At 42.3% G+C, this 27,533-nt stretch overlaps 1 protein-coding gene across 7 annotated transcripts in view; it reads left to right on the top strand.

The window, feature by feature from the left end:
* Window positions 1-27,533, top strand: part of LOC126471475 (protein Malvolio) — a 393,678-nt gene that overhangs the window by 304,084 nt on the left and 62,061 nt on the right. For all 7 annotated transcript variants that reach the window (XM_050099674.1, XM_050099678.1, XM_050099676.1 and 4 more), the window contains 2 exons: window positions 6,469-6,516; window positions 17,283-17,441. In XM_050099674.1, coding sequence (XP_049955631.1) covers window positions 6,469-6,516; window positions 17,283-17,441 — 207 coding nt within the window. The remainder of the gene's footprint in view (window positions 1-6,468; window positions 6,517-17,282; window positions 17,442-27,533) is intronic.

Here is a 27,533-nt window from a genome sequence, read left to right as displayed (position 1 = left end):
CCTGTATCCCCAGTGCTGACTGGGTGCACAGTGCCAAGAATGCGGTTTGGCATTGGACTAGGGTGGATGGGTAGAGGGAGAGAGAGGCAGCAAGAGGGGTTGGGTGGCATGAGTAGCTGGAGGCTTGGAGGGAGGCAGCAATTTTGCTCACTCAGAATGTAGGAGGGAGAGGTGACAGGTGCATGGGCTAGGCACGTGTAGCATGGGTGCCAGAGCTGATGGAAAGCAGCACACGATGAAGGTGACATAGATAAGTGAATTACGAGGGGGTAATAGGACAGAGGAAGGGGATGCTGTTGTCTGGAGGGTGTGGGGTCAGTCAGTTAATGGAAATTGAGGCCAGGATTGTTCCAGGAGTAAAGGATGTGTTGCAGGATAACTCCCATTTGTGTACTTCAGAAAAACTAGTGGTAGAGAGAGGAATCCAGATGGTCTGGGTTGTGAAGCAGCCATTGAAATCAAGCATGTTGTGCTTAGCTGCATGCTGTGCCACTAAGTAGTCTGTTTTGCTGTGTCCACAGTTTGGTGGTGGCTGTTCATTTTGGTTGCCACATCGACATAAAAAAACCGTGCAGTGATTGCAGCAGAGTTGGTGTATGACACGGCTGATTTCGCAGGTGGATATCCTCTGATGGGGGTAGGATAAGCCTGCGATAGGACTGGAGTAAGAAGTTCTGGGTGGGTGGATTGGGCAGGACTTACATCTGTGTCTTCCACGGGTATATGATCCCTGCAACCAAGCATTGGGAGGAAGAGTGGTATAGGGGTGGACTAGTATGTTGTGTAGGTTGGATGGGCAATGGAACACCACTTCAGGAGGGGTGGGAAGAATCTTGTGTAGGATGCCCTAATTTCAGGGCATGATGATAGTCTTGGTGAAGGATATGGTTCAGTTTTCCAGTCCAGGTGATACTGGTTGATCAGGAAGACCCTAATGAGACCTCCTGCGTACTGGGCAAAGGAGGAGTTCTCATCACTGTCAAAATGCAGGTATTGTTTGGTGGTAGGTGGGTTTAAGGGTGTTCCATTACCTACACAACATCCTTGTTCATTGCTATGCCATTCCCACTCACAACCCCTTGTTGCAGGGATCATATCCTTGTGGAAGACGCAGATGTAAGACTTACCAAATACACCCACCCAGCACTTCCTACCCCAGTCCTGTCACAGGTGTATCCTATCTCATCAGAGGCCAGACCACCTGTGAAACAAGCCATGTCATATACATTACTCTATTGCAATAACTGCACTGTTGAATATCTGGGATGGAATAATGACAATATTATGACAAGGATAGATGGCTACTCACCATATTGCGAAGATGCTGAGTCACAGATAAGCACAACAGAAAGACTGTCAAACTAGTAAGCTTTCACCCAACCCCAAATATATATTGTGTTAAATTGGTGCAGGTACCCAGAATAATCTCTGACAACCCTCAGAATACAACAGTTTTCATGACTTTTCCACAGTGGAAAACACATCAAAAACTTGCACACACTGCACAATGCAATTAAACGGTCACTTTTTCGAAATCTTTTTTAATGTTCTCTCATTGTGAAGAAGATTGAAATTTGGCTCAAAGGTGCCTACGACCTTCCTTTATAATGGTGCAACAGTGTGGCACCTTTCATCACCATTAGGTATGGCATTGCTTTGAACAGAAAAGTGTCGACACGTGCGAAAGAAAACTGGAGCCCAGAATTTGATGTGAGGTGTAAGGTGAGTTAATGATGCCACAATGGCACCAAATTTCATGATAATTCTGCTCATTTCCAGTAGCAGTTGTGGGTGTCAATGGGAAGGACATCACACTCCCCTCCCTTTTACCCACATTTCACCCTCTCTCTTGATCCCCCTGTGATGGAGGTCAGAACTGCAATGCCCAATGTTGAAATCACATGATTTTGTGTGGCCGAAGAAGACATTTCAGATAGACTGCTGCTCACAGTTGACATGAAAAGTTCTCAGGGGGTGGCATAGAGTGTGTCAATGAAACCACCACTTTCTTTAGGGACTTGATACCCACACATTTTGCAGTCAAAAATGACAGTCCACTGTGCGATGAGCAATAGGATGACATTCTTGACAACATTTGACACTGCTGACACCCCCCACTATGCGCTCTCTTTTGACATACTCATGGGGTGGAGGGTACATGTGTAACATTACCCGTTGCCACGTATGTTAATGAAACAGCAAAGCGTCCCTCTGAGATCCCCACCCCCACCAGCCCTGTTCGGCAACAGCCTTGGTGCCACCAATGCACCTTTATTGATCTTAGAAAACGGCCGTGTACTGAGAGAGTCAGTCACTGATTCCCAGGTGGCAGTGTGATAGGAAATCATTTCAACACATCTTAGCTGAGCCCCAATACATTGCTAAACTAGTGCCTGCTGGTTGCATGCAAAATCTGATGGTGTCAAAAGGGATGCCTGCCATGCCAGTGCATAGGAATCAGTGAATGGCTCTTCTATATAGGGACATTTTAAAGTGGCCAATAAAGGTGCACAGGTAGCACTGAGGGTGTTGCCATACTGGGGGATCCTAGAGTGACCCTTTGCCATTTTATTCTTGCATGTATCAGTATCACACTCCTCTTTGATCATGTCACAAGAGGGCTTGGAACAGGAGGGTTAAAAAAGCATAAAAACCCTTTGCTGCTTTGGATCAAATTCAAATTTCGTGAAATCATTTTGAACGGTCCCTAGTGCTTCCACTCTATACACCAGAGCAAAAATTTTGTCGTCATGCTAGACTTCCAAGGGGGCCGATCACATTCAGTAGTGTTGCAGGCCCACAATGTCTTTAGGTGAGGGTTGTATCATCCAGGGTATGTCAGCAGTGTTAAAGGTTGCCAAGGATATCACCCTATTGCTTATCTCACTGTGGAATGTGTGGGAATCGATACCCTAAGGGAAGGGGTGGTTTCACTGATACCCTTTATGTCAACCTCTGAGGCCTTTTTGTATTGATTCTGAACGACAGTGTGTGTGAAATGTTTATATCGGCGACCTGTAAGGAAACTGTGTGGTTTCAACACTGAGTGTTACAGTTGTGAGCTCCATCACAGAGGCCTCAAGAGAAATTGTGAAATATGGGAAAGAGGGGTTTAATGACTTTCCCGCTGTCTGATACGTCGACGTGGCCTCGAGCAGAATTTTCACGAAATTTGGTACCAATGTGACATTGTTAACCCATCTCACACATCACAGGGTTCAAAGCACCTCCAAACATAAGCGTGATGTCACATGGTGCCACACTTTTTCACCATTACAGAGGAAGCGTGTAGGCAAATTAAGAGCTGAATTTCAAACGCCTCCATCTCAGTGGGAGATAATTACAGGGTTTCGAAAAAGTGACTTTCAGTTACATTGAATGGTGTATATAGTTCACTTAGTTGATTCTGTGCTGCTGTGTTACACTTATGATGTTTTCTTTCTGTTTTATTGTTACTCAGTGGAATCTATGTTTATTATTGTTTCTTGATTTCAGTTATAGTAGGTTAATTTAGATAATTAGCTTAATAACGTCCTCAGTTATGTAGTTGAAAATGTAACAAGAACCTGGGTAAAGGATACTACTTTTACTTAGGTGACTTGGTTCCTGGATGACTTTAATAATTGTTGTTGGCAGGTTCTCAGTCTATTTAGTTGCAGTAGGGACTGTAGAGAATCTGTTTATGCTGAGAGGATCGTTGCGGTCTATTCACAGTAGAAAACAGTGTAACATGAGAAGAGATTAAGATTTCTAATTTAGATTGCAAAAGCTGTGAAGAAAATGGTGTGACAGATGAAACACTGCTGGTGCAACATTTTACACCCATAAACACTGATGCTGATGATGACCTTCCAGCTCAGAGACGGAGTGTCTCTTTAATCTGTAAGTGGTGTTCAAATCGTGGGTCACTTTATTCAAATCAAAAGGTGAATGTGGAGTTTGTCACCAGGCCAATTCCAGACACTTTAGACAAATAAAATCTATTCTTTGAAATTTTCCTCTTCTGTTGAATAATGAGCATGCAACAGAGTTGGCCATAGCTCTAGGCACTGTTTACGTAGCTGACTGGTGTGTAGGGCACTTAGGATGAAACTAGCATGCAGATATATAAGTGGTACATTATTAATAGTAAGCAACAGAGGCACCCAGTGTACTCCGGAGGATACGTTACAGGAAAACAGTGTCTGTCAACTACTTTAATAATCCTGAGAGCCCTTCCAAAAACATATTACTTCTTTGAACACACACATCCTTTTCAGAGATTGTGAAATTTTTTGAGCAATTGTTCTCCCTGAGTAGCATCTATGAATTGTCTAGAAAGGAGAATATCAGAGAGCTGTAAGTCATGCAGAGACTGTAACTTGGCTCCCAGTGTAAGTAGCAGTTGCTGAACATAATCCAGTGAGTGCAGTGGAGCAACATTCTGCATTACTGAGTCTGTAACAGATACCAAACAGGAATTTATTGAGTGCAGGTACAATGCATCGACACACAGTCCCATTCATGCTGAATTATCATAAGCAGTCAAAGGAAAAGGACTATTTGGAAACAAATTCATGGCCAAAACAAAAAGCCAAAGCTGATAAATAACAATCTGATAATTACCCTGCTATTGCCCAACTTGCTTTTGTTGTCACCATTAGACAGTTGATGACATGTTACTGTCGGCATCATGACTGTCTATAGCTCACTGTGTTGCTGACATTGTAGTATGTAGCAGACCACAAACTTTGCTCATAAAACTTGCTTAAGGCAGTTACTAGAAGCACAAGGTGTCACAACTGCTTGTCTCAATCTGCCAATATAATTTATGGACTCCATATTGATGTCACTGTATGACTGAAATTCTTTTGTGAACCCTCATTGCCAGTTTTCTAAAGCCCTCATCGCTACTGCTGTGGAGGCCAAGTTGCCACTGATGTTGCGGTAGGCCGAGTCTGTGAAACGTCTTCTGGTGCAGTGCACCACTAAGACAATTTCTCCCTACCACTACTATACAGCTATGTGCAGTGTCAGGTAACAGGGTAGGAGAACAAAGCTATTACAACACTCCAACAAATTAGTAACAAAGTCACAAAAATGAGTTAAAAAGGTTTACTTATCTTTGTGACTAGTTGAATGATTAAGTCTGCAACACTGCATGTAATATAACACAAACAGGCCCTGAATGGCTAAGTGCAAATAATCGTAGGCAAACTTTATGGTACATAGCAAATGCAGTTTACAACAACTGTCTGTTCACTTCTAAGAGTTCACTAAACAACGTTCCATGTCCAAGCTAGCACCGGATGATGATCTATAACCAAGTGGGTGAGAACTGCTCTTCTATCTTCCGAGTAGGTTTCTGTCCGTTGTCCGGTCATTGGCGGATTGTACTTAACTTGCAATTGGCTGAGGCGAAGTCGATATCTTCATCCTCAGTGCTGCCCATGGTGATGGTGGAACTCGTGCAAATAGCGAGTCTCAATGGCAGGCACCAGCTTGTATCTTTGCGCCTTTGGTGCTTTTGTCGTGGCTGTGTCTTGTTCAGATGACACAGTAAATTCAGATATCTGTGTTTCTGATTAGTGGGAATTTGAAAGAAAGAAATTTACAAAAGGTTAGAAATATTTAAATGGGACTGTACAGTATTTCTGTATTTACTTTGTGTTCAATACTGACCTTTAGTATTTTTTTTCACACTATCAGCAATAATGTTAGTGTATTTTGTAACCTTGACTCCAAGTTTTTATATACCAAAATTGTTCATATATTCTGCCACTTTCTCAACTACTTCACAGTTGCCTCTTTTACATTTTGCCGTCTGCAGAAGTCATTCCATCTGGGTGCTCCTTCAGTTTTAAAAACTTGTGAAAGTCATATGGTGTGACATTTGACGGTGTGCTGCGTGCATGGAATATCATCCGGCATTTGTTTTGATAGCACAATGAAGTTTTTGTAAGTCCTGTGCTAGATATTGGCATTAATGTTGTGTCCTTAAGCGAAAACTTTAATGAGACATGAACATTTTATCCCACAAAGCAAGGCCATGATCATCTATATATAGTTAAAGCTTTAAAGTATCCTCCTCCTAAATGGGGTGCGTATTCTGCCAGAGATTCATTTGTATTTCTGTAATTCTATCAGTGCAAAATCATCTTTGTCAAAGGTATTGGTCAATTGAAACATTTTTTAAGTGAATATCTAAGTCTGTGGGCCAACGGATAAGCTTTTCTTGTTACCACATTTCTTTTAGAACTTAATGCGGTTTAAGTTTGTAAAAATTATTTTATTTATCACAATTTTTCTGACTTATCTTGTGCTCCTAATCACTGATAGACATGGAAACACACATCATCATCATCATTGTCTAAATTTCTTATTTAATTTGCTGCTAGTATAACAACAATAAACTTTTTCCTCCAGTGCTTTGCTTTATAAATACTCATTTTGATTATTCCATTAACTGCCATTTTCTTTTCTTTACAGTATGATCAGTGTGTGTCGAGCAACAATATACATTACGATGTTTTTCCGGTAAGTTGACTTAAATTATTTCTTATTTGCAATTTATATCCCAAAGTTAACAGTAAATGTAACCTGTTTTTAAGACCTAAACTGTTGATTTGTATAAAATGCCTATATTTCATGATAAAAATTCATTTCTTGTAACAAATAAGAACAAACTGTGAGTTTTCAAGCATTTACATATCATCAGTTCAGTATACAGGGTGGAACACGGTACATTACAGATTTGGGAATGAAATTAAAAAAATGAACACTTATAAACTTATTTTTATTTTCCCCATATTGGACAATAATGGAAGTTTCTAATTACATGGTTTAAACAGTATATCTGGCAAATGTCTGCCTTCACAATCCACACACTGCACCAGTTGTGTTTTCTGAAATTCTCATGCACTCTTTCAAGCATGTCTTCTGGTATTCTTTCAATTTCAGCCTTTGACTTCAGGTAAACCCAAAGAAAAAAATTGCACAGGGCTCAGTCCGTGATTGTGCGGCCCAGTTGAGATCCCCCATCAGAGAGATAAGCCTTCCAGAAAACGTGTGCAGTGGAGGGATCCCTGGTGAATTTGCCTGGGGTTTCTGTTACTCCAGTACTGCATATTCTGTTTGTTTACACACCCACTGAGGTGAAAATATGCCTCATAAGAAGAGAACACATTTGCGTCATGGGGTATGGTTGCAAGCACGTCTTCACAAGATGTTCGTCGTGTTACATAATCCCTTACAGACAATTGCTGGATCGTGCACATTTTATACGAGTGAAAATTCAATTCATTATGAAGAATCCTGTGGAGAGAACACAACTGAACAACAATTGAATACAAACCTCCCGTCAGTCACTATAAACCATGTCCACCCTCCCCCTATTCAGCCAACAGTGTCACCAAAATGTGAATTCTAAAAAAGCAATTTACCACTCCACCCTGTAATTTGTAAAATTCCCACGTATGCCATAGAAACATGGCCTACGCAAAAGCAAACAGGACTCGTATTTTATTTGTCATTTATCTTGTCAGCCATTTAATGTTTAATGGTTGGTGGAGCATATATAACATTGCTAAGCCATCCTGTTGTGCTAGTTGCTATGGCTTGTACTTTAGCCAGTTAGAATTCACATATTGGGAGGGGTCTGTTGACTTGGTAAACAGAAGGGCTCCTTCATAAGATGTAGCATGTAGGTATTCAGCTTGTTGCTTACTGAACTGTCACTTACATTGTTTTTGTAGTGTCGGCAGACTTGCCAACACTACGTACACTAATAGAAAGAGGCGGCCAAGATGCACGCGCTAACTCACGCAGGGTGGCGTGAGGTCTGAAACAGGATACGTAATGAATGCTATAAAGAAAAGTACGTAGCTGCTGGAATACTTAACTTTAATCCATCATTTGTATACAGCGTTCTTGATGATACAAGTGAGACTCTCTCTAGATAAATGCAATGTAATGCTAATGGCACCTTGCTAGATCGTAGCCATGGACTTAGCTGAAGGCTATTCTAACTAGCTGCTCTGCAGATGAGCGAGTCTTCGTCCGTGTAGTCGCTAGCAAAGTCGTCCGTACAACTGGGGGGAGTGCTAGTCCGTATCTCGAGACCTGCCTTGTGGTGGCGCTCGGTCTGCGATCACTGACAGTGGCGACACGCGGATCCGACATGTACTAATGGACCGCGTCCGATTTAAAACTACCACCTAGCAAGTGTGGTGTCTGGTGGTGACACCACATTCCTCCCCCGCAAATCGGCGAACGGTCGTGTTATAAGGCTTCCGCCTGCCATGGGGAGGACCCAATGTTGACGTATGCGATGAGGTGGGGAGCCTAACAACAGACGAGGCTGTGCCACCCGCACCCGGCCATTCAGTCCGAGGGGAGCTAGGAAACGCCTGAAAACCTAGTCCAGGGTGCACGTCAACATGCGGTGTATGCACCCGTAAAGAGACAGGAGGGGCCGAAGGGTCGACCTCCATTGCGTCGGGGTACCCGACGCGCGAAGACGCCATGTGGTCCGGAGCGGGCAAGAGTTCCATGGCAGAGGATAGCTGGTCACGGGAAGCGATCGGCGGCGCGTGACCCAGGGAGGCGCTTGGCGGTTGCAGCGAAGCGTCCACTGCGGGTCGGCGCCGGCGGGAGACCAAGCGGCGGCGGCGGCGGCGACGCGTCGCCATGGGGCAAAATGGAAGGCAGTGTCGGTAACACCTGGGGATGAGGCGAGACAGTAGATGGGTCCCCAGGGCGCTGACCGGTCGGCACCGTCGCTGAAAGCAGACGGGGAGCGGCAGAACCCAGGCGACGACAGAGGCGCAGCTGATTGAGATGCTGACGCACCTCACCAGAGGCCCCCAAAACCAAATACATCGCACGGCCGAGGCAGCGAAGAATGCGGCCTGCGAGCCAACGCCGTGAACCTCGATAGTTGCGATAGAATACAACGTCGCCTGGAGCAAAAGCAGGAGTCTGCCGCTGCACAGGAACCTGATGCGGTGGATGCAGCAAAGACATCAAGGTTCGATGGGGACGACCGTGGAGCAACTCAGCCGGCGAGCGACCATCTCGGGGCTGAGAGCGATACGAAGACAAAAAGAGCAACAATGTGTCCTCCCGAGAATGCGACTCTTTTAACTTCAACATCTGTGACTTGAATGTCCGGACCAATCGTTCAGCGGCACCATTTGACTGAGGCGAAAACGGCGCGGTCGTCAGATGTTGAATACCATTGGCCTTGCAGAATGACAAATTCTGCGGACATGAATTGTGGGCCATTGTCGGAAACAATAGTCTGTGGAAGACCTTCAATGCAAAACATAGCAGACAACGCTTGGATGGTGGCAGTTGACGTTGTGGAAGACATCCGGACAACAAAAGGAAAATTACTGAAAGAATCGACCACAACCAACCATCGAGCATTCCAGAATGGACCAGCAAAATCTATGTGCAAGCGTCGCCAAGGGGAAGTGGCTTTGGGCCATGCAAAGAATTTCCGCGGCGGTGCGGATTGTTGTTCGGCACACGCCATGCAAGAAGAGCACATATTCGTAATAGCAGCATCGATTCCGAACCAAGTACAGTGCTGACGAGCAAGTTGTTTCGTTCGCACGATACCCCAATGTCCTTGGTGAAGAAGCCGTAAAACAGAGGACTGTAACGAACATGGGACCACGACTCTGGACTGATCATTATCAGAACGCAACAACAAAACACCACGTGGTACAAAGAGTCTCTCCTTGTGAGCAAAAAAATCCGCGAACCAATGGATCCTCTATCCGTGACTTTGACAAGGGCCATTGCGTAGCAACAAAACACAAAATGGTAGCAAGGACAGGGTCAGCAGCTGTGGCTGTAGCTACACGACGAAAATCAATCGGAAACGATTCGACCACGTCATCGGTTTCCGCATCAATGAACATGCAAGCAAGTTCGGAGGAATCGAATGCTCTGTCCTCAGCAACAGGCGAACGGGACAATGCATGGGCATTTCCGTGCTTAGCCGTGGACCGATACAAGATATCGTAGCGGTACTGCGAGAGGAAAATAGACCAGCGAATGAATTTCTGCACTTTACGCAGAGGTACAGGCTTGTTTGGATGAAAAAGCGATGTCAAAGGTTTGTGGTCTGTGATGATGGTAAAGTGACAACCATACAAGAAATCATGGAACTTAGTAACACCAAACACGAGAGCCAAAGCTTCTTTCTCGATTTGTGAATAATTTCTTTGCGCAGACGAGAGCAATTTTGACACAAAGGCAATAGGGCGATCATGCGATCCATCTTTGTGTGCAAGCACAGCACCGATCCCGAAATCCGATGCATCTACCATCAACAAAAGGGGTTTCTGGGGATCGAATGGCGTAAGGCAAGTATTTGAAAGCAACGCCGATTTCAACTGGCGAAAAGCGCGTTCGCATTCCGTCGTCCAGACGAACGGAACACCTTTACGGCGCAAGTGATGAAGCAGAGCTGAAATGGAAGAGGCATGCGGGAGAAAGTTATGATAATAGTTAATTTTTCCCAACACACTCTGTAGCTGCTTCAAATTCTGCGGCGAAGGCAAGTCTTGTATGGCACGGAGGTGCTCTGGACTGGGATGTATGCCTTGGGCATTGATTACATGTCCCAGATATGGCAAGTCACGAGCAAAAAACACACATTTGTGCTTCCGCAAGCGAAGACCATTTTGTTGCAAAACCTGAAATAATGTTCTAAGATTTGCTAAATGTTCATCTGCTGTCTTGCCGGGGATCACAATATCGTCCAGATAGTTCGCTGCACTAGGAACCGACACACAAACAGTTTGTAAATATTGCTGAAACAATGCAGAGGTGGATGCACACCCGAATGGCAGTCTTTTGAATCGGTACAAACCAAGATGCGTGTTAACCACCAAGACGCGCTGGGATTCTTCGTCCACCGGTATTTGCAAGTACGCATCGGCTAGGTCCAACTTAGAAAAATATGTACCCGGGCACAGTTTGTCAAAAAGATCTTCCGGGCGGGGTAAAGGAAAAGTGGCAATCACTAGTTGTGGATTCACTGTGGCCTTGAAGTCCACACAAAGTCACAGTTTTCCGGAAGGTTTTGGCAAAATCACTAACGGTGATGCCCAGAGAGAAGCTTGCACACGTTCAATCACACCTTGTGATTCTAAATTGTGTAATGTTCTTGTGACCTCATTACGCAATGCGTGGGGAACATTGCGCGCTCTGAAAAATTTTGGTTGCGCGTTTACTTTCAGTTCCAAATGTGCTTTATAGTTCTTAGCGCAACCAAGGCCCGGTGCAAAAATGTCTGCAAATTCTTCACATAGACGAGAAACACTGGCGGAAGGCACAGTCTGGTTCACTGATAGGACCTGATTGACTATTGATAAGTTAAACAACTGAAATAAATCTAAACCAAACAAGTTCACTGCAGAAGAAGAACGAAGGACGTAAAAAGACACAAGTTTTGTTTGTCCCTTGTATGTTGAAAGAAGGCTGCACTGTCCTAACACAGGGATCGTGTGACCTGAATATGTAGTTAGCTGAACATTTGCGGCACGCAACAGAGGAGTGCCCAGTTGGTTGTACGTGTCTTTATTGATCAGAGAAACCGCAGCTCCGGTATCGAGCTGGAATGGGATCACGTTGCCATTAATGTCCAAGTCTACAAAAAGTTTATTGTCCTGCTGAGGACAAGAGCGACTGTCTCGTGCAACGTGAACAGACACTGGCACAGAATCACTTGCTAATCGACGTGATTTCCGGCGACGTCGACGCACACTTTTTGTGGGACGAACACAGTCACTGTTAGAAAGAGTGGCACTGGGCGGAGTGGAATTAACTACATGAATGTCCATGGGCAAAGGTTCACGAGCCTGAGTATCCTGGGTTCGATTCCGGTGTGAAGCAAAGGGCCTGGAATGGTTGTGAGTGTCTGATCTGAGCTTTTTCTGGCAAACACTTTGAACATGTCCTTTCTTATTACAGAAAAAGCAAATAGCTTGGCGTTACGGGCAGTTGTCACGCGAATGTCTAGTTGCACACCGCGGGCGTGATTTCACTGCATTTGCGTGCTGGCGCGGCACACGTAGCTGCGCGGACGTGCGCGAGGGCTGTTTACAGTTCCGTGCAGCTCGCCCGGCGGGCCGGTTAATGTGACACACAGCTGGCGATGTTGCAAATGATTCCTGAGCAAAGTCAAGTGTGTCTTGCCTATCCAATATGTCTATCACTTGTTGAAGGGAGGGATTGACTAGTTTCAAAATTTGCTCCCGTATACGAACATCAGAAACGTTCTGTGCAATTGCATCACGGACCATAGTATCTGAATAAGGGAGTCCACATTCACACTCAAAAGCACAATCCCTTGTAAGGCCTTGCAAAGTTGCAACCCACTCCCGATTAGTTTGACCGGCCATACGTTTTGTGCGAAAGAACATATACCTTTTTGCAACTACATTAACTGTTTCCTTGAAATAGTCATCTAAAGCAGACAAAATTTCTTCGTAGGACAGAGTTGCTACGTCGCTTCGGGGAAATAATTTCACTATCACACAGAACGTTTGCACCCCTACACACGACAATAAGTGAGGCTGCCACTCGTTACCTTGAATTCTGTAGGCGGCGAGATGAAATCCAAATTGGCGTGACCACTCCGTCCATGTTTCCATCGCCGCATCATACGGTTGAAATGGGGGTGCAACAGCATGTTGTGGCTGCGGTAGCGGTGAAGCGGCGGCTGCTGCATCGGTTTGCATTGCACGTTGACCCTGGACGAGCTGTCCAAGGGCATCCAATAACGCCTGTGTCTGCTGATTCTGCAAGCGATAAAATTCGGACAGTACATCTGGAGATTGTGGCGAAGCCATGACAAGTAAATTAGGACAATACGAACGCTAAATCCTCTTTTGAGACTCGTCGCCAATTATGTGTAGTGTCGGCAGACTTGCCAACACTACATACACTAATAGAAAGAGACGGCCAAGATGCACGCGCTAACTCACGAAGGGTGGCGTGAGGTCTGAAACAGGATACGTAATGAATGCTATAAAGAAAAGTACGTAGCTGCTGGAATACTTAACTTTAATCCATCATTTGTATACAGCGTTCTTGATGATACAAGTGAGACTCTCTCTAGATAAATGCAATGTAATGCTAATGGCGCCTTGCTAGGTCGTAGCCATGGACTTAGCTGAAGGCTATTCTAACTAGCTGCTCTGCAAATGAGCAAGTCTTCGTCTGTGTAGTCGCTAGCAAAGTCGTCCGTAAAACTGGGGGGAGTGCTAGTCTGTATCTCGAGACCTGCCTTGTGGTGGCGCTCGATCTGCGATCACTGACAGTGACGACACGCGGGTCCGACATGTACTAATGGACCGCGGCTGATTTAAAACTACCACCTAGCAAGTGTGGTGTCTGGCGGTGACACCACAGTGTTCACTGTCTTGATCATCACATGTATCATTATAAGAATAAAGGGAAGGTCCTAACAGTAAAAGCATACAAGTTTCTCAACTGTGTAGTCTCGTAGGGTAGTATTCTGTGGCTGTTCTTGTTTCGTATATGTATTAATGACCTAACATAGCCACTAAACTCAGTAAGTGAACTCCGCTGAGGATACATTACCTACTACCTGGGAATGTGTTGAACAATAAGGAGAACATTGGCCTGATCATGTAATGTCTTATAATTAATAAATTTTCATTAAGTAAGGATTAGATAGTAGTGATGAAGTTCTTGGTAAACTATAACCACCCTCAGATGGACATAAACCTAGAACCACTGTCTAAATACGGGTGGGGTCTCTGAGACCCACTCCAGATTTTTATCCAGAATGTCCTGTTGCTCCGTACTTTCCATGTCCAAGTTGGTGCCTTCAGTAGTTCCCCCCATATCCAGGAGAATGGGGTCCCGCAGGGCACTGTATTAAGTGTATCACTATTTTTAGTGGCCATTAACGGTTTAGCAGCAGCTATAGGGCTGTCCTTCTCACCCTCTCTGTATGCAGATGACTTCTGCATTTTGTACTGCTCCACCAGTACTGGTGTTGCTGAGCGGCGCCTACAGGGAGCCATCCACTAGGCGCAGTCATGGGCTCTCGTCCACGACTTCTAGTTTTCGGCTGCTAAGTCGTGTGTAATGCTCTTCTGTCAGTGTCGTACCATTCATCTGGAACCAGAACTTTACCTTCATGATGATCCACTCACTGTAGTTGAGACATATCGATTCTTAAGACTGGTTTTTGATACCCGACTGACTTGGCTACGTCACCTCCGTCAGCTTAAGCAGAAGTGCTGGCAGCACATCAATGCCCTCTACTGCCTGAGCAACACCAACTGGGATGCAGATCACTCTACTCTGCTGCAGCTCTACAAAGCCCTTGTTGAATCCCGCCTTGACTATGGGAGTCTGGTTCATGGTTTGGCGGCACCCACAGTGTTGCGTGTACTCAACCCAGTGCACCACTGTGGCGTTCGCTTGGTCACGGGAGGTTTTATAACCAGTCCGGTGACCAGTGTCCTGGTGGGGGCTGGAGTCCCTCCATTGCAGATCCGATGTGCAAAACTGCTTGCCAGTTACATTGCACGTTCTCCTGAGCATCCAAATTACCGCCTCTTTTTTCCACCCGCAGCAGTTCATCTCCCACATCAGCGGCCCATATCAGGGCTAACGATTGTGGTTCACATGCAATCGCTTCTGTCTGAACTGGAGTCCTTCCCTTTACCACCTCCCATCCAGGTCCGTCCACATACACCTCCATAGTGTACACCTAGGCCGCAGATTCATCTGGACGTTTCGCATGACCCTAAGAACTCAGTTACTCCTGCCACTCTCCGCTGTCACTTCCTCTTGATTCTTGGTGTGTTGTGGGGTTCTGAAGTGGTTTACACTGATGGCTCGATGGCTGATGGTCATGTTGACTTCACCTACATCCACAGAGGCCATTTTGAACAGCATTCCTTGCCTGATGGCTGCAGTGTATTCACTGCAGAGCTGGTGGACATCTCTCTCGCACTTCATGCCCTGGGGAATTGTTTCTTCTGTATACTGGCTCCTTGAGCAGCTTACAAGATATCCACCAGTGCTACCCTCGCCATCATTTGGTAACATCCATCCAGCAATCCGTCTATGCCTTGGAATGGTCTGGTCATTCAGTGGTGTTAGTGTGGACCCCCAGGACATGTCGGCATCCCAAACAGGCTACGCGGAAACCACTTCTGGAATTGGGCATCTCTGAACCTGACTTGGGTTCTGACTTATGCCGTAGGGTTTGTAGGCTTTGGGAGTCTGAATGGCATAACAGTACACACAACAAACTGCGTGTCATTAAGGAGACTACGAATGTGTGGAAGACTTTCATGCGGGCTTCTCGCAGGGAATCAGTTGTCCTCTGCCAGCTCCGCATTGGCCACACTTGGGTGACCCACGGTTACCTCCTGCACTGTGAAGACCCGCCTGAGTGTTGGTGCGGTGCCCGGTTGACAGTGGCCCATATTCTGGTGCACTGTCTCACTTCGACTGCCCAGTGATGAAATCTTGGGTTACCGGACTTGTTTCCGCTAATTTTACCTGACGACACCTCATCGGCTGATTTAGTTTTAACTTCTATTCGTGAGGGTGGGTTTTATCATTTGATCTAAGTTTTACCACATGTCCTTTGTCCCTCTGTGTCCTCCAACCTAGTGCTTCTAGGCTGCAGGTCTTAATGTGTTGCAGAGTGGCTGGCTTCTTCTTTTTATTCTCATAATCAGCCAGCCATGGTAATCTTCTTTGTTGTTTTAATCTCTTCATCCCATTTTTTTCATTTCTATGGTTTTCTTGTCCCCTTTTGTCCATTTACATGTTTGTCGCCCTTCATTGTTCTTGTGATTTTTCCTTTCATTCTGTTTTGAGTTGTCAGTCTTGTTTGTTTTATTCTCACACTTGTGGCATTCTTTTATTCGGAACAAGGAACTGATGACCTCGTAGTTTGGTCCCTTTCTCCCTCTTTTAATCCAACCAACCAACCACTGTCTAAATTTGAAACATCTGATAAAAATAAATATCTAGGCATTGTGATTGATGAACATCTTACGTAGCAGTGTGTACCAGCTACATCTGGAAAAAGATTAGTTGCAACAGTTACTTGTTATAACCCCTCCTCCTGTCCTATAAAAATCTACTATGGACTAATCCATACAAATTATCAATTATTGGATTGAAATTTGGGATGCGGCACAGTCTACATAGATAGGATATTCAAGCTTCAAAACAGAGTTGTTAAAATAACCGCTGATATAAGTAGATGTCAATCCAGTAGGGACTGTTTCATCAAGTATAATTTACTGTGTGTGTACTCTTTGTATGTTCTTAAAACAATTAGGATGGTAAAAGAGAATGTAGAAAGAGCATAATGTATACACAGATCCATTATTACAATACACATACTGGAGAAGATTGCCAAGGGTATTGTATAATAAGAGATACAGTGCTACAGCTCACAGCCCACTTGCTTGTGGAAGACAATTCTGTATCAATTCTGCTGGAAGACAGTTCTATAATATATTGCCAATTGGTATAAAGGAACTCCAAGTAAACTTCTTTATGGGCATTTTCAAACAGTAGTTCATTAAGAGATGTTTATACTCACTTAAAGCTTTCTGAACTCCATTATCTCTGTTACTATTTTTCTGTATTTTCAGTTGCAGTATATCAGTGGTGATAAATATTTATACAAAGTATCTAATGTGCTGCTCTTTGTAGATCTTACTTGTATTTATGATGTGATATCATTAATGAAAGTGTGTGAAAAATGACGATATTCAAGACTGTAAAGTTATTATCGACAAATAAAGATTATCATCACTGTCTTAAAAAAAAAAAAAAGAGAGAGAGAGGGGGTAAATTCTGTCAGCTTATACTTTTGTATATACAGTGTACAGTCTATAAGCGATTAGATAATATTTGCAGTTGTGGGCTTTATTTCACAAACTTGCATACAGTGTCATCTATCTGTGCAAGTACAGTGCTGTCATGAAGACTGTTAGTAAAACAGTGAGCTACAAAAGAGCTCTGTTATGGGATTATAATACTACTATATGCATCATAGTGTGACAGCAAACAAAACTGTGGTCAAATGGCTAAAAGGGTGGGTAAGAAGTTTTGGTCCTTTTATTAATTGCGATCTCTTTAATTTGCCACATAATGATCCTTATGTCTTGCATCACTATATTGCAGCATAATTTACTTCCCTGTTTTCATCTGTTTTGTTGTTTAAATTTGACATTTTGTTTTATTGATAAGTTTTTTTGCTTTTTTTCCAGTAGAACAACACTCAATTGGTAGATGCTGATATTTATAAAGCTGGAGTCTTCTTGGGGTGTTATTTTGGCATAGCAACAATGTATATATGGGCAGTTGGCATTTTAGCAGCTGGGCAGTCGAGTACGATGACTGGAACATATGCAGGACAGTTTGCAATGGAGGTACATATTGCTACATTTTTATAAATTTAATATTTTTGTTTAACACAGCTGCATTAACTTTAATAATTTTCTTCAGGTTTTATTGTGTTCACAGTGACATCATAATGAAACACTTTTAAAATGTATGAGGTGCAAAATTAGGAATCTGATTTACATGTAGCAAATAATTTTCATTCGACTGGTACTGAACATAGAACTGAATTACGTTGCTATTGCTGCAATCTCATTATCAAAATTTAGCAAAAAAGTGACAGACTGAAAAGAATATATGTGCAAAATCATCCAACAATTTGAATATGTAATATACACTTTTAATCACCTGTTTAGGTAAATAATGCACTGGACTTCCAGTTTACCTAAATACAAAGTTACACTCAGGACAAAAACAAAACAATGTCTCCACCTTTTGGACAAATGACTTGTAAGTTTATTCCCTAGTGTAAGAAAAAGATAGTGGTGTAATATCAGGTGGGGCATCAAATGCACAATGGCATGCTGAAAAGGAATGCCTCTGAATTTTTACGTGAAAAATCTTAAAGCTTTTTAAGTAAAAAAAAAGTCAATGATATTCTGCTCCATGCATGGACAAACTGTTTGAAGATGAAACTAGATTACAGCACGGTATTTCTTACGCATCGACATAGTTAAGTTGCACACTGCCCTGTTATATGCTACATATCGGAGCCCTCTAGTGGAAGAGGGCTAAAAATATGTAGACATTATGAATAAAGACATAGATGTTAATAATGTTCATCTTATTTGAAAAGCTTTAAGAGTTTTCACATACAAAACTTGGAGGCATTACTTTTCAGCACACCCTCGTAGAAACCACTATCACTGTTCATGAAGATCAGAAATGGCACTGCCCAAACCCTAAGTGGGATATGTGTAGTAGGAGAAGTAGCTCACTACTGTAATTATGTTGTTACTAGCTCATTAGTGTGTGTGTGAAGTTCAGTTATTGAAAATGATTCATAGAATTTACAGAAAATAAGTATAATTTTCTTTCACAGTTTATTTGTTTTTGAAGAGAAACTGCAGGAACTGCACAATCACCAGGAAATGCACAAATAGGAGTGTCCCTTGGTGGAATAACAAACTAGAAATGCAAAGAAAACAGGTACAGAGACTGTTTAATATTGTGAGACATAAAGGACAATGGGCTAAATATCGTGAGGCCCTTGTCAATTACAATCTTGCAATCAGACAAGAAAAGGAGGCATCCTAGAAGGCATTCTGTGAGGAAGTGGAGGGCACAGCTGCACAAGCCAGACTTCACAAGATTCTCACTAGAATACCAACCAATCCAGGAGGGACATTGAGGAAAGAGGAGGGGGAATATACAAAGACAGCACATGAGACACTGGAATTTCTCCTCAAAACTCACTTTCCTCAGTATGCTCTGCCAGACAACACAGACCAGTATGTGACCCCAAAGAGACAACGGTTCACAGGCACTCTAAGAGAGGACTGGGAATCGGCCAAGGACTGTGTGAACTTCAACAAAATCCAGTGGGCGGTGGGAACATTCCAACCATTAAAGTCACCTGGCCCAGATGGAATTTTTCCAGCCCTCCTGCAACAGACAGGAGGAAAGCTCATAAAAGTCCTATGCAGGCTATTCAGGGTTAGCCTAGCAGTAGGAATCTTTCCCAATGCTTGGAGGGCAATGAAGGTTGTCTTCATTCCAAATGGCTCTGAGCACTATGGGACTTAACTTCTAGGTCATCAGTCTGTCTTCATTCCAAAGCCAGGGAGACTTGAACATACCATGGCCAAGGATATGAGACCAATAAGTCTGTTCTCCTTCATTCTCAAAACATTGGAAAAACTGGTTAATGTATATATTGGGGAGAGGAGGCTAAGTAGGGTCCCTCTACACTCGAACCAACACGCATACCCACCAGGTAAATCATGTGAGACAGCTCTCCACCAACTCGTTGGGAAGGTGGAAAAAGCACTTCACTTCCAAGAAATAGCTTTCTGCTGCATCTTTCTGGATATCAAGGGGGTCTTTGGTAGCACGACCTTCAATTCCATGGTATGGGCAGCAGACGCGCATGACCTGGGGACCACTATATGTAGGTGGTCCAGGGCCATGCTTAATGGAAGGAAGGTAGAGGCTACCATGATGAACGAAAAGGTGGTAATTAAGACCACTAGAGGCTGCCCACAAGGAGGAGTTTTGTCTCCTCTATTGTGGAATCTAGCGGTGAACGAACTCATTGAGAAACTAAGTTCTAGGCAATGCTTCTGCCAAGGATACGCAGATGACCTTGTCATAGTAATACTTGGCAAATTCACTGACACAGTTAGGAATATGGCACAAGGAGGATTGGGCATTGTGCAAAAATGGTGCATTAAACAGGACCTGAGAGTTTATCCTAAGAAGACTGTTGTGGTGCCATTTATGAAGAGACATATTCAACACTCATTTTGGAAACTAAAGCTCTTCGATGAAACTCTACCTGTGAAGGGGATAGCCTGGGATGAGAAGCTAACTTGGGCCCCCCTCACCTTAAGAGCAGCTGCTCCAAGCAAAAAGTACTCTAGTGAGTGCTAGGAGGGCTTGTAGCAAAAACTAGGACCTAAGCCCCAGGAGTATGCACTGGATATACACCACTGTCGTTAGACCTAGGATTTGCTACAGGGCCGTAGTGTGTTGGAAGAAGGTAGAACAGCGGGTTGCTGCTAAGGAGCTTGCTAAGGTGCAGAGAGTGGCCTGCTTAGCCATAACAGGCGGAATTAGCAGAACACCAACTGCTGGAATGGAAGCCATGCTGGATATGCCTCCACTTCACCTTTGGGTCAAGATGAAGGCAGCAACTGGGGCACACAGACTTAAAACTGGGTCTCATTCGGATATCCAGAATCACACACAAATGTAGTGAGTGAGGTAAATAAAGGAATGGCTGGGGAAATGCCTGCCACTATATAATAACTCCCAACTGCTTCGACAAGCCTTACAACATAATAATTGGAAGTAGGGAGCAGTGGGAAAAAACAGAGTGACACCGTATGGGGGACATAGTTTGGTTCACCAATTGGTCAGAAACAGACCAAGGTCCTGGGGCAGGGGTGTAAGAGGTTCAGCCAAGACGAGAGGATCATCTCGCTAGGAAAACTGGCCTCTGTATTCCAAGCTGAAATTACTGCAATTAGGGCATGTGTGGAGGAGAATAAGTGTAGGTGCTACAATGACCGTAGCATCTACATCTATTCAGACAGCCAGGCAGCCCTGAAATCATTGGCAGCTCCTGCAACAAGATCTAAGATTGTTGCAGATTGCCACAGGGCTCTGGTGGAGCTAGAGGGAAGTAATGGGGTAAATCTAGTGTGGGTCCCCTGCCACTCAGGGATCTGTGGCAATGAACAAGCCGATAGATTGGCTAGGATGGGGACAACAACTCCATTTATTGGACTGGAACCTTTCCTGACAATCACCAAGGCTATGATCAAATTAGAACTACGGAACTGGCTTAGGAAACATCACGTAGGATATTGGACCAAGGTCCATAAACAAAAATATGGTAAGGTAATGATTCCCAAGCCATGTTTTAAAAGAAGCTCTGTAATCCTGGGCTTGAACAGGAGAGAGATCAAGCTCATGAGTGGACTGATGACCGGCCATGGGAATTTCAAAAAACACCTACACACAATGGGTATAATGGTAGAGGACCCTAAATGTAGGATCTGCGATGAGGGTGAAGAAACTGCATCACACCTAATCTTCGAATGCATGGCATTGGAGAGTGAAAGATACAGAATCTTCGGGACAACTAGACCTGAAGAAATTGTGTCTAACAAAAAACTGGTAGCGGGACTCCTTGCACTATTTAAGGGCACTGGTTGGCTTTACTAGATATACAGGGAGCGATACTGCACAATAAACCTAGTTTCAGTGCGGGCAGTGGCAGGTCAGACCTAAGCTGTTTTAGCTTCCCTGTTAAAATCAATCAGTCATTTAGATAGAACAGAGTTTGTGATCACTTACTGTATTTACTTGAATCTAAGCCGCACCTGAAAAATGAGACTCGAAAACAAGAAAAAAAAAAATTTACCGAATCTAAGCCGCACCTGAAATTTGAGACTTAAAATTCAGGGGGAGAGAAAAGTTTTAGACTGCACCTCCAAAATGAAACAAAGTTGTTCCGTTGTAACATGAGACACAATTTAGGTCGAATGGATGGAGATACAGCAACAGTAGTTTGGTTCGAGTCGTAAGCTTAACAGTTAAGCTTTACCAAGTAGCCATTGCTATGTGTCAGGCGCTCCATCCATATTTATACGGGTACCCTTCCTTTTTCACGTGCTTCATCTGGTTTGAATCGATTGCTTATTTTGCTTTGATCTGATAAGTGCCGTTCTCTTTGCTGTAGGTGTTTACGTCACTCTAAGCTGAAAATGCATTATTGTACTGTGTTGTGCATTGTTTGCCGCATTCTGATAATGAGCCCTTACGACCTGTCGCTGCTCGTGGCATGGCTTGCTTTTGTGCGCACTACCGCTGCTTACAATAAAAAAGAGGAATTGTCTCATTAGCGAAAAAATGGCAAGAGATTGCTGTTTGTTGTTGCTTACACTGCTGCTTTCTGTGATAATGATAAACGAGAACCAAATAATAGACTGCGTATGATAGATGATGTTCTGAATGAGAGTTTACCAAAAATTTTTCTCCATTTGAAAATCTTTGCAGACGCCTCTTCAGTACATTACATTCTGCACAGAAATTAGTCATCGTAGATTTAAAAATCTAGTCAGTTGCCGTGCTTCATTTCTGACTGTATCACTATTCAGCATAAGTTTAATATGAATATAAACCTGACATGATATATGTATATTCTTCCGCATTTGCTGTTGTCTCACTCTAGTTTCGTAGTTTATTAGGCAGACAGGATTTACATGAGATAGCAGCAAACACGAAAGAATACATAGCATAATGTTTACATTCTTCTACCTTTTCTATTAATTTATTTACTGACGCAGAGGTTTTGGTGCCAGTATTTATCTTTGTGCCTCCACAGCATGCCTGTGTAGCACTACATATATTCGGTGGCAGAAGTTAGTTGTGCCAGCACCTACCAACATTTTTCAGAACTTCCGCTTCCTTTGCACTCGATTCTAAGCTGCAGGCGGATTTTTGGATTACAAAAACCAGAAAAAAAGTGTGGCTTAGATTTGAGTAAATACAGTACACTGGCTGTGACACAGGAACCGGGAACCAACAAGTAGTTCCTGTGTTCTGCAACAATGGAGTTCAAAAAGTGAACAGCTAGCCAGAAACAAAGTCCAGAGCATATTGAAAATTATTGCGAGAAAAAGCAAATATTTCAGGCAGCATTCTGAATCGAAAAGTGTAAACCCAGGCAGGGTAAATCACACTTGTGTTAAAGGCTTCAGATAATAGCTAGAACTATCAGATGAGTGTGGGGCCACTGTATTTACAGTCCACTTGATGTGTCCGTGGCTGATGCAGTGCCCTCTGCAGGAGCAAGCTGCAGCAGTGGCACGAGCCCTGAGTATCTCTGTCCTTTCCTCTGTATCGATACTTGGGCTGTGTCAGCACCCCCTATAGAGGAAAGCCTGCGCACCCGCTCAGTGACGTCACGCACGTAGTCTGGTGCCGATGCTCGCAGTCTGTTTGGGCACAGCAATAGACTGTTACGGGAACCGCACAAGGAAAATTCGTAAAGAAATCTGACATACCTCTCACGAATTACAAGATTTCCTTTCTTAAATGACCCAGTTCTTTTGTCTGTAACTTATTTCTGCATACCTTTTAGCCCCGACGTAAAAAGTAGCTGTAATAACTTTCACTCTCCCAAATGAATGGACCCATTTCATTGTAGTTTATTTTAAAGTTGCTTTAATGGGGATTGTCACGACTTGTTTGATGGCAGTCTGGTTAGCCATTCAAAGATCGTCAGCTACACAAAGTGCAAGTGTTTGCCACCAGTGTGCTCTTTTCCAATACCATTCCTAAACTGTAAGTGCTGTAGTATAAATTGTAAATCTCGAAAAGGCCAATCTAAACGCCTGCAACGGTATACATTTATCTTTTATGGCTGACCACCATTCACCATTCTTCCGTTTTGCAGTTCCTGTGTAAGATGATTTTTAATGACAAAAATTTTGATTTGAAAGCCACCCGCGAAAGATTCTCGTATGCTCTCGCGGACTTTCTATTAGGGTTTTTGTTTTGTTTTTTAAGTTAAATATTGCATCACTTTGACGCAGGTCTAATAATGTGGACGGCACTTTGCAAAGTAGCACACTGGCAGCTAACATTGTACGGACACTGTTATTGCCGCTGTTTATTCATTATGTAGCAAAATCCATTTTAAAACGTGATTGGATGATATACCTGTGAATTAAAAAAAGAAACACGAAAATTGGGCAAATAGTGTTCGAATTTTAGCACCCCCTATAGAGAGGCACTGGTAATAAGCAATTGCATGAGTCGTTTCAAAAACTAACACTGCCCTGAAAGACATGTTCTACATATGTTTTAGTCCACCATTTCAGCAACCTTGTATTCATGCTTTTTTTTAATTTAAAGAAATTTCTCCTGTTAATATTTTTTAAGTGAAATGCAGTTCTAATGAATGATATGATATCTCTTCTCAGTTTGTGCACCTTTCCCTAAGAAACTTTCTTTCCATTAAGAAAATCTCACTGACCTAAGATGAGTATGTAATGGTATTGCCATTAAGTTTTGGTATGCCAATACAAATTTCAATGAATTCTCTTTTCTCAGTAAGTTAACTAAATTTCCATTATGTATTGAAATTACATGAGGTCTCAAAATACAGATTACCAGGTTAGAATTTCGCTGCTCTAAACTGAATACCTTTGAAGAAAGAATGTTTCTGTACTAAGAAGTATATACTTTGAAACAAACTGTTTGCATGAATTGCACATAAATAAATTTCAACTACGAAGTAAACTTTCATTTCATCTGTTGAGAAGTTTTATGATGTTATGTGACCTGTGATGAAATAATTGTGAAAAATGAACACTTACCTTCATTTGGCATCACATTTGGGCGGCACTCACCAGTGGCTTAGATACTTCATCCTTCCATAAGTTTGGGGAAAGGGGTGGGGGTGGTGGTTCAGCTCTGTTTAGTTGCAATACTTAAACAGATCATCATTCCAAAATATATATACTGGTAATTGTTTAGAAGTGGAAAACAAGTTTCATCTACTGACCATGCTGATATGAATGAATGCAAATGAAGTAAAAAAATTCTGTGTATGAATGAATTTATTTATTTCTTTTATTCATCTTCCATACACTCTTGTCAATAATCAGTAACACGTGGAATGAGAAAAATTTTAGATTGTAGTGGTTCACAATAGAAAATTATAGATGTACAGCATGAATACTATGTAGGGACAAAATAATTAAGACTTGTGGACACCAAGGCCAAACATTAACAATAACCACATTCTTGAGACTTAAGTTTCATAATTTTAGGAATAATAATGATAAATTTTGAACAACATTAATTATTAAATTGCTATTTTATAATCTCCAGGGTAGTAATGGAAGGTCTTTAAGTAAGTGGGACACTAAAAGAATGCAAATAAAACACTGCACCATAAAGTTTTGTGTAGGAAGAATGCATATGAAAGCACTGTAGTAGAAAAATGGTGATGCATATAGACATTATATTAGGTCACCCTGTAAATTGCAAGTAATTACCAACTGTAAGTGTATGTTATGTGGCAAAAATGTATCAAGTGATGTTGGAATATGATCTGGTTACATTAATTAGATTAGGTGAGTGAAAAGCAATTGTGACGGGCTTAAGCTTTTTGAATATTCTTTTATAAACAAATATATTCAAAAAGCCAACAGAAGGGCATACCTGAGAGTCCACCTCAGATATTTTCCTCCTCAGCAAAGATGAGCTAACAAGAAGGCACTTTATGGCACAGACCAAGCATCTATTTAAAGAGCTCAGTAATTAGTCAACCTGAGGATTAGTGGCACTCAATAGTGCTTGTAACAGAAGTGAGAGCTGTTCCACAATCACATTACTATTAGATGAGGAGACCTGCCAATCATTATACACAAAGAAGGCCATGAAAGTACTGCAAAGCCCTCCCCTACCAGCTTCTCCATTTGTAATGGTAGTAAAATATATACAAACATGATCTACATAAGAAAATGTTGAGAGAACAACAGTTATAACAGCTGCAGAGAAAGTAGTAAACTCAGAAAAAGAGAGGCAATTGTCACAGCATGCACATCTGCACTCATAACAGTGACAGTAGTAGAAGACAGAGGAACACCACAAGCACTACGTGAAATCGAAGTTTGTCTACCTAAAGAATGCATAAATACTATAGTAGCTTTTTCAACAGTAACAATTAATGAATCATTACAAATTGGCAGATTTCTCACATGTATCACAAGCTAAAGTAATAACTTCAGTATACAAAGAAAAGTATTGCAGAGAATGTAGAGAACTATAGAGCAATTTTGCTCTTGTCTTCCATTTATCACCAAAACAAACTAACCTTGTTTGCAAAAAAAGTGGAGTCTGCTATAGCACAGTTTGTGTAAGTTTTTCTCAAAATAATAAAGGAAGGTGATCAAAATGGCATTGTCTTGTCTTTGTCAAAGGCATGTGCCATGTTGGGCCACATAACTTTATTACACAAATTAGAAATACTATGAATAAGGCATGCAGCAAAGAAGTGGTTTAAGTCATACTCGGAAAATCAACCGAATTGATTTTTAGGTTTCACATACTATAAAAAGATTACTATTGGTCCTCTCTGCCTGCCACACCCCCTCCCCTCCCTCCTGTATGTATCATTCACCACCCAACTTCAACTGAGAAAGAATTAGTGTAAGATTCTTTATATTAAAGATTAATTTCTTTGATAAAAATTTCAAGTTAGGCTATTAGTGTTGATAGCTGTTAGCAGCTGTATATTAAAATATTTATATAAACTCTCAGCCATAAGTTGCAATTTGGTAAGTTTGACTAGTTTCAGATTAACCTGATTAGTTCAGCTTAAGAGGCATTTGTTGATGTGGCAATATTACTGATGACAGGTTTTGTATTAATGATTTAAAAAGGATCTAAAATAAAGATTTCAAAATTATGTTGTAAGAGTTTGCAGTTTTCGCTGAGTGTTTTTTGAAATTTTTTTTTCCATGAACCTTTTTACAGTAGTTGTTTAAAAATATATTGACACCAACCCAAACAACACTTTTCATTATTGCCTGGGATGAATGTCCATTGCAGCATACCCTATCAAATAATAAAAAGTCATTTTCGTGAAGAGTAGCAAGTGCTACTGCACAGGCAATAGCACGTTGATTCGTACAGGCAAGAAAATCTCTTTCATATTCTTTGAGAAGTTTGCTGATGACAATATAAGTGTAGACAATCATATTTAAAATAGTGTCTGATGGGTATTTTAGTCCTCTCTGTATCAAACTAAAATGTTCATTTATTGGCAACTCCTTTTCAATCACAATTTCATTAAGGCAACTCTCACATTTCAGCTTCTTAATCACTGCATGAGCACAGTAGCCTGCAATGAAAGTTAAAGACGTTGCAATATCTTTCACTGAAAGAACATCGTCTACAGTTACACTGACTTCTATGTCTAATGTGTCTGTTTCTTCAACTACAGAAAACATAAAATTTTTTATGGCCCCTACTGTGATATTGCCATAGGAAGGAGAACATAAAACTAAAGGCATTACACTTTGAATTCGAAGCTTCTTTTCTGCTTCATAGACTTGTGTCACTGAAACATTGTATTGGGAACCTGCAAGCTGTCTATACTTTCCAAAACGCCGCTCAAGCACATCTGTTTGTAGGTTGGCTGTCAGTAAATAGCTCATACCTAGCTCTTCAGTACAGTATCGAGCAATCTCTACAACGGCATATGTTGTATGCTGAATAGCAAAAAATGTTTCTTTTGTGAGAAACCCACTTGACAAACCCTTTGCTTTCCACACATCAAGCCAGTCTAGAAAATCTAGCAAAAATTGCATAGAAACACTATCAGTTGTCAACGAATCCATATAAGGATTCTGTTTGTGTTTCCCTTTAAACACTGA

Source organism: Schistocerca serialis, chromosome 3 (assembly GCF_023864345.2).
Source record: "Schistocerca serialis cubense isolate TAMUIC-IGC-003099 chromosome 3, iqSchSeri2.2, whole genome shotgun sequence".
Classification (NCBI taxonomy): Eukaryota; Metazoa; Arthropoda; class Insecta; order Orthoptera; family Acrididae; genus Schistocerca; species Schistocerca serialis.
This window is presented reverse-complemented; position numbering and strand designations above follow the sequence as displayed.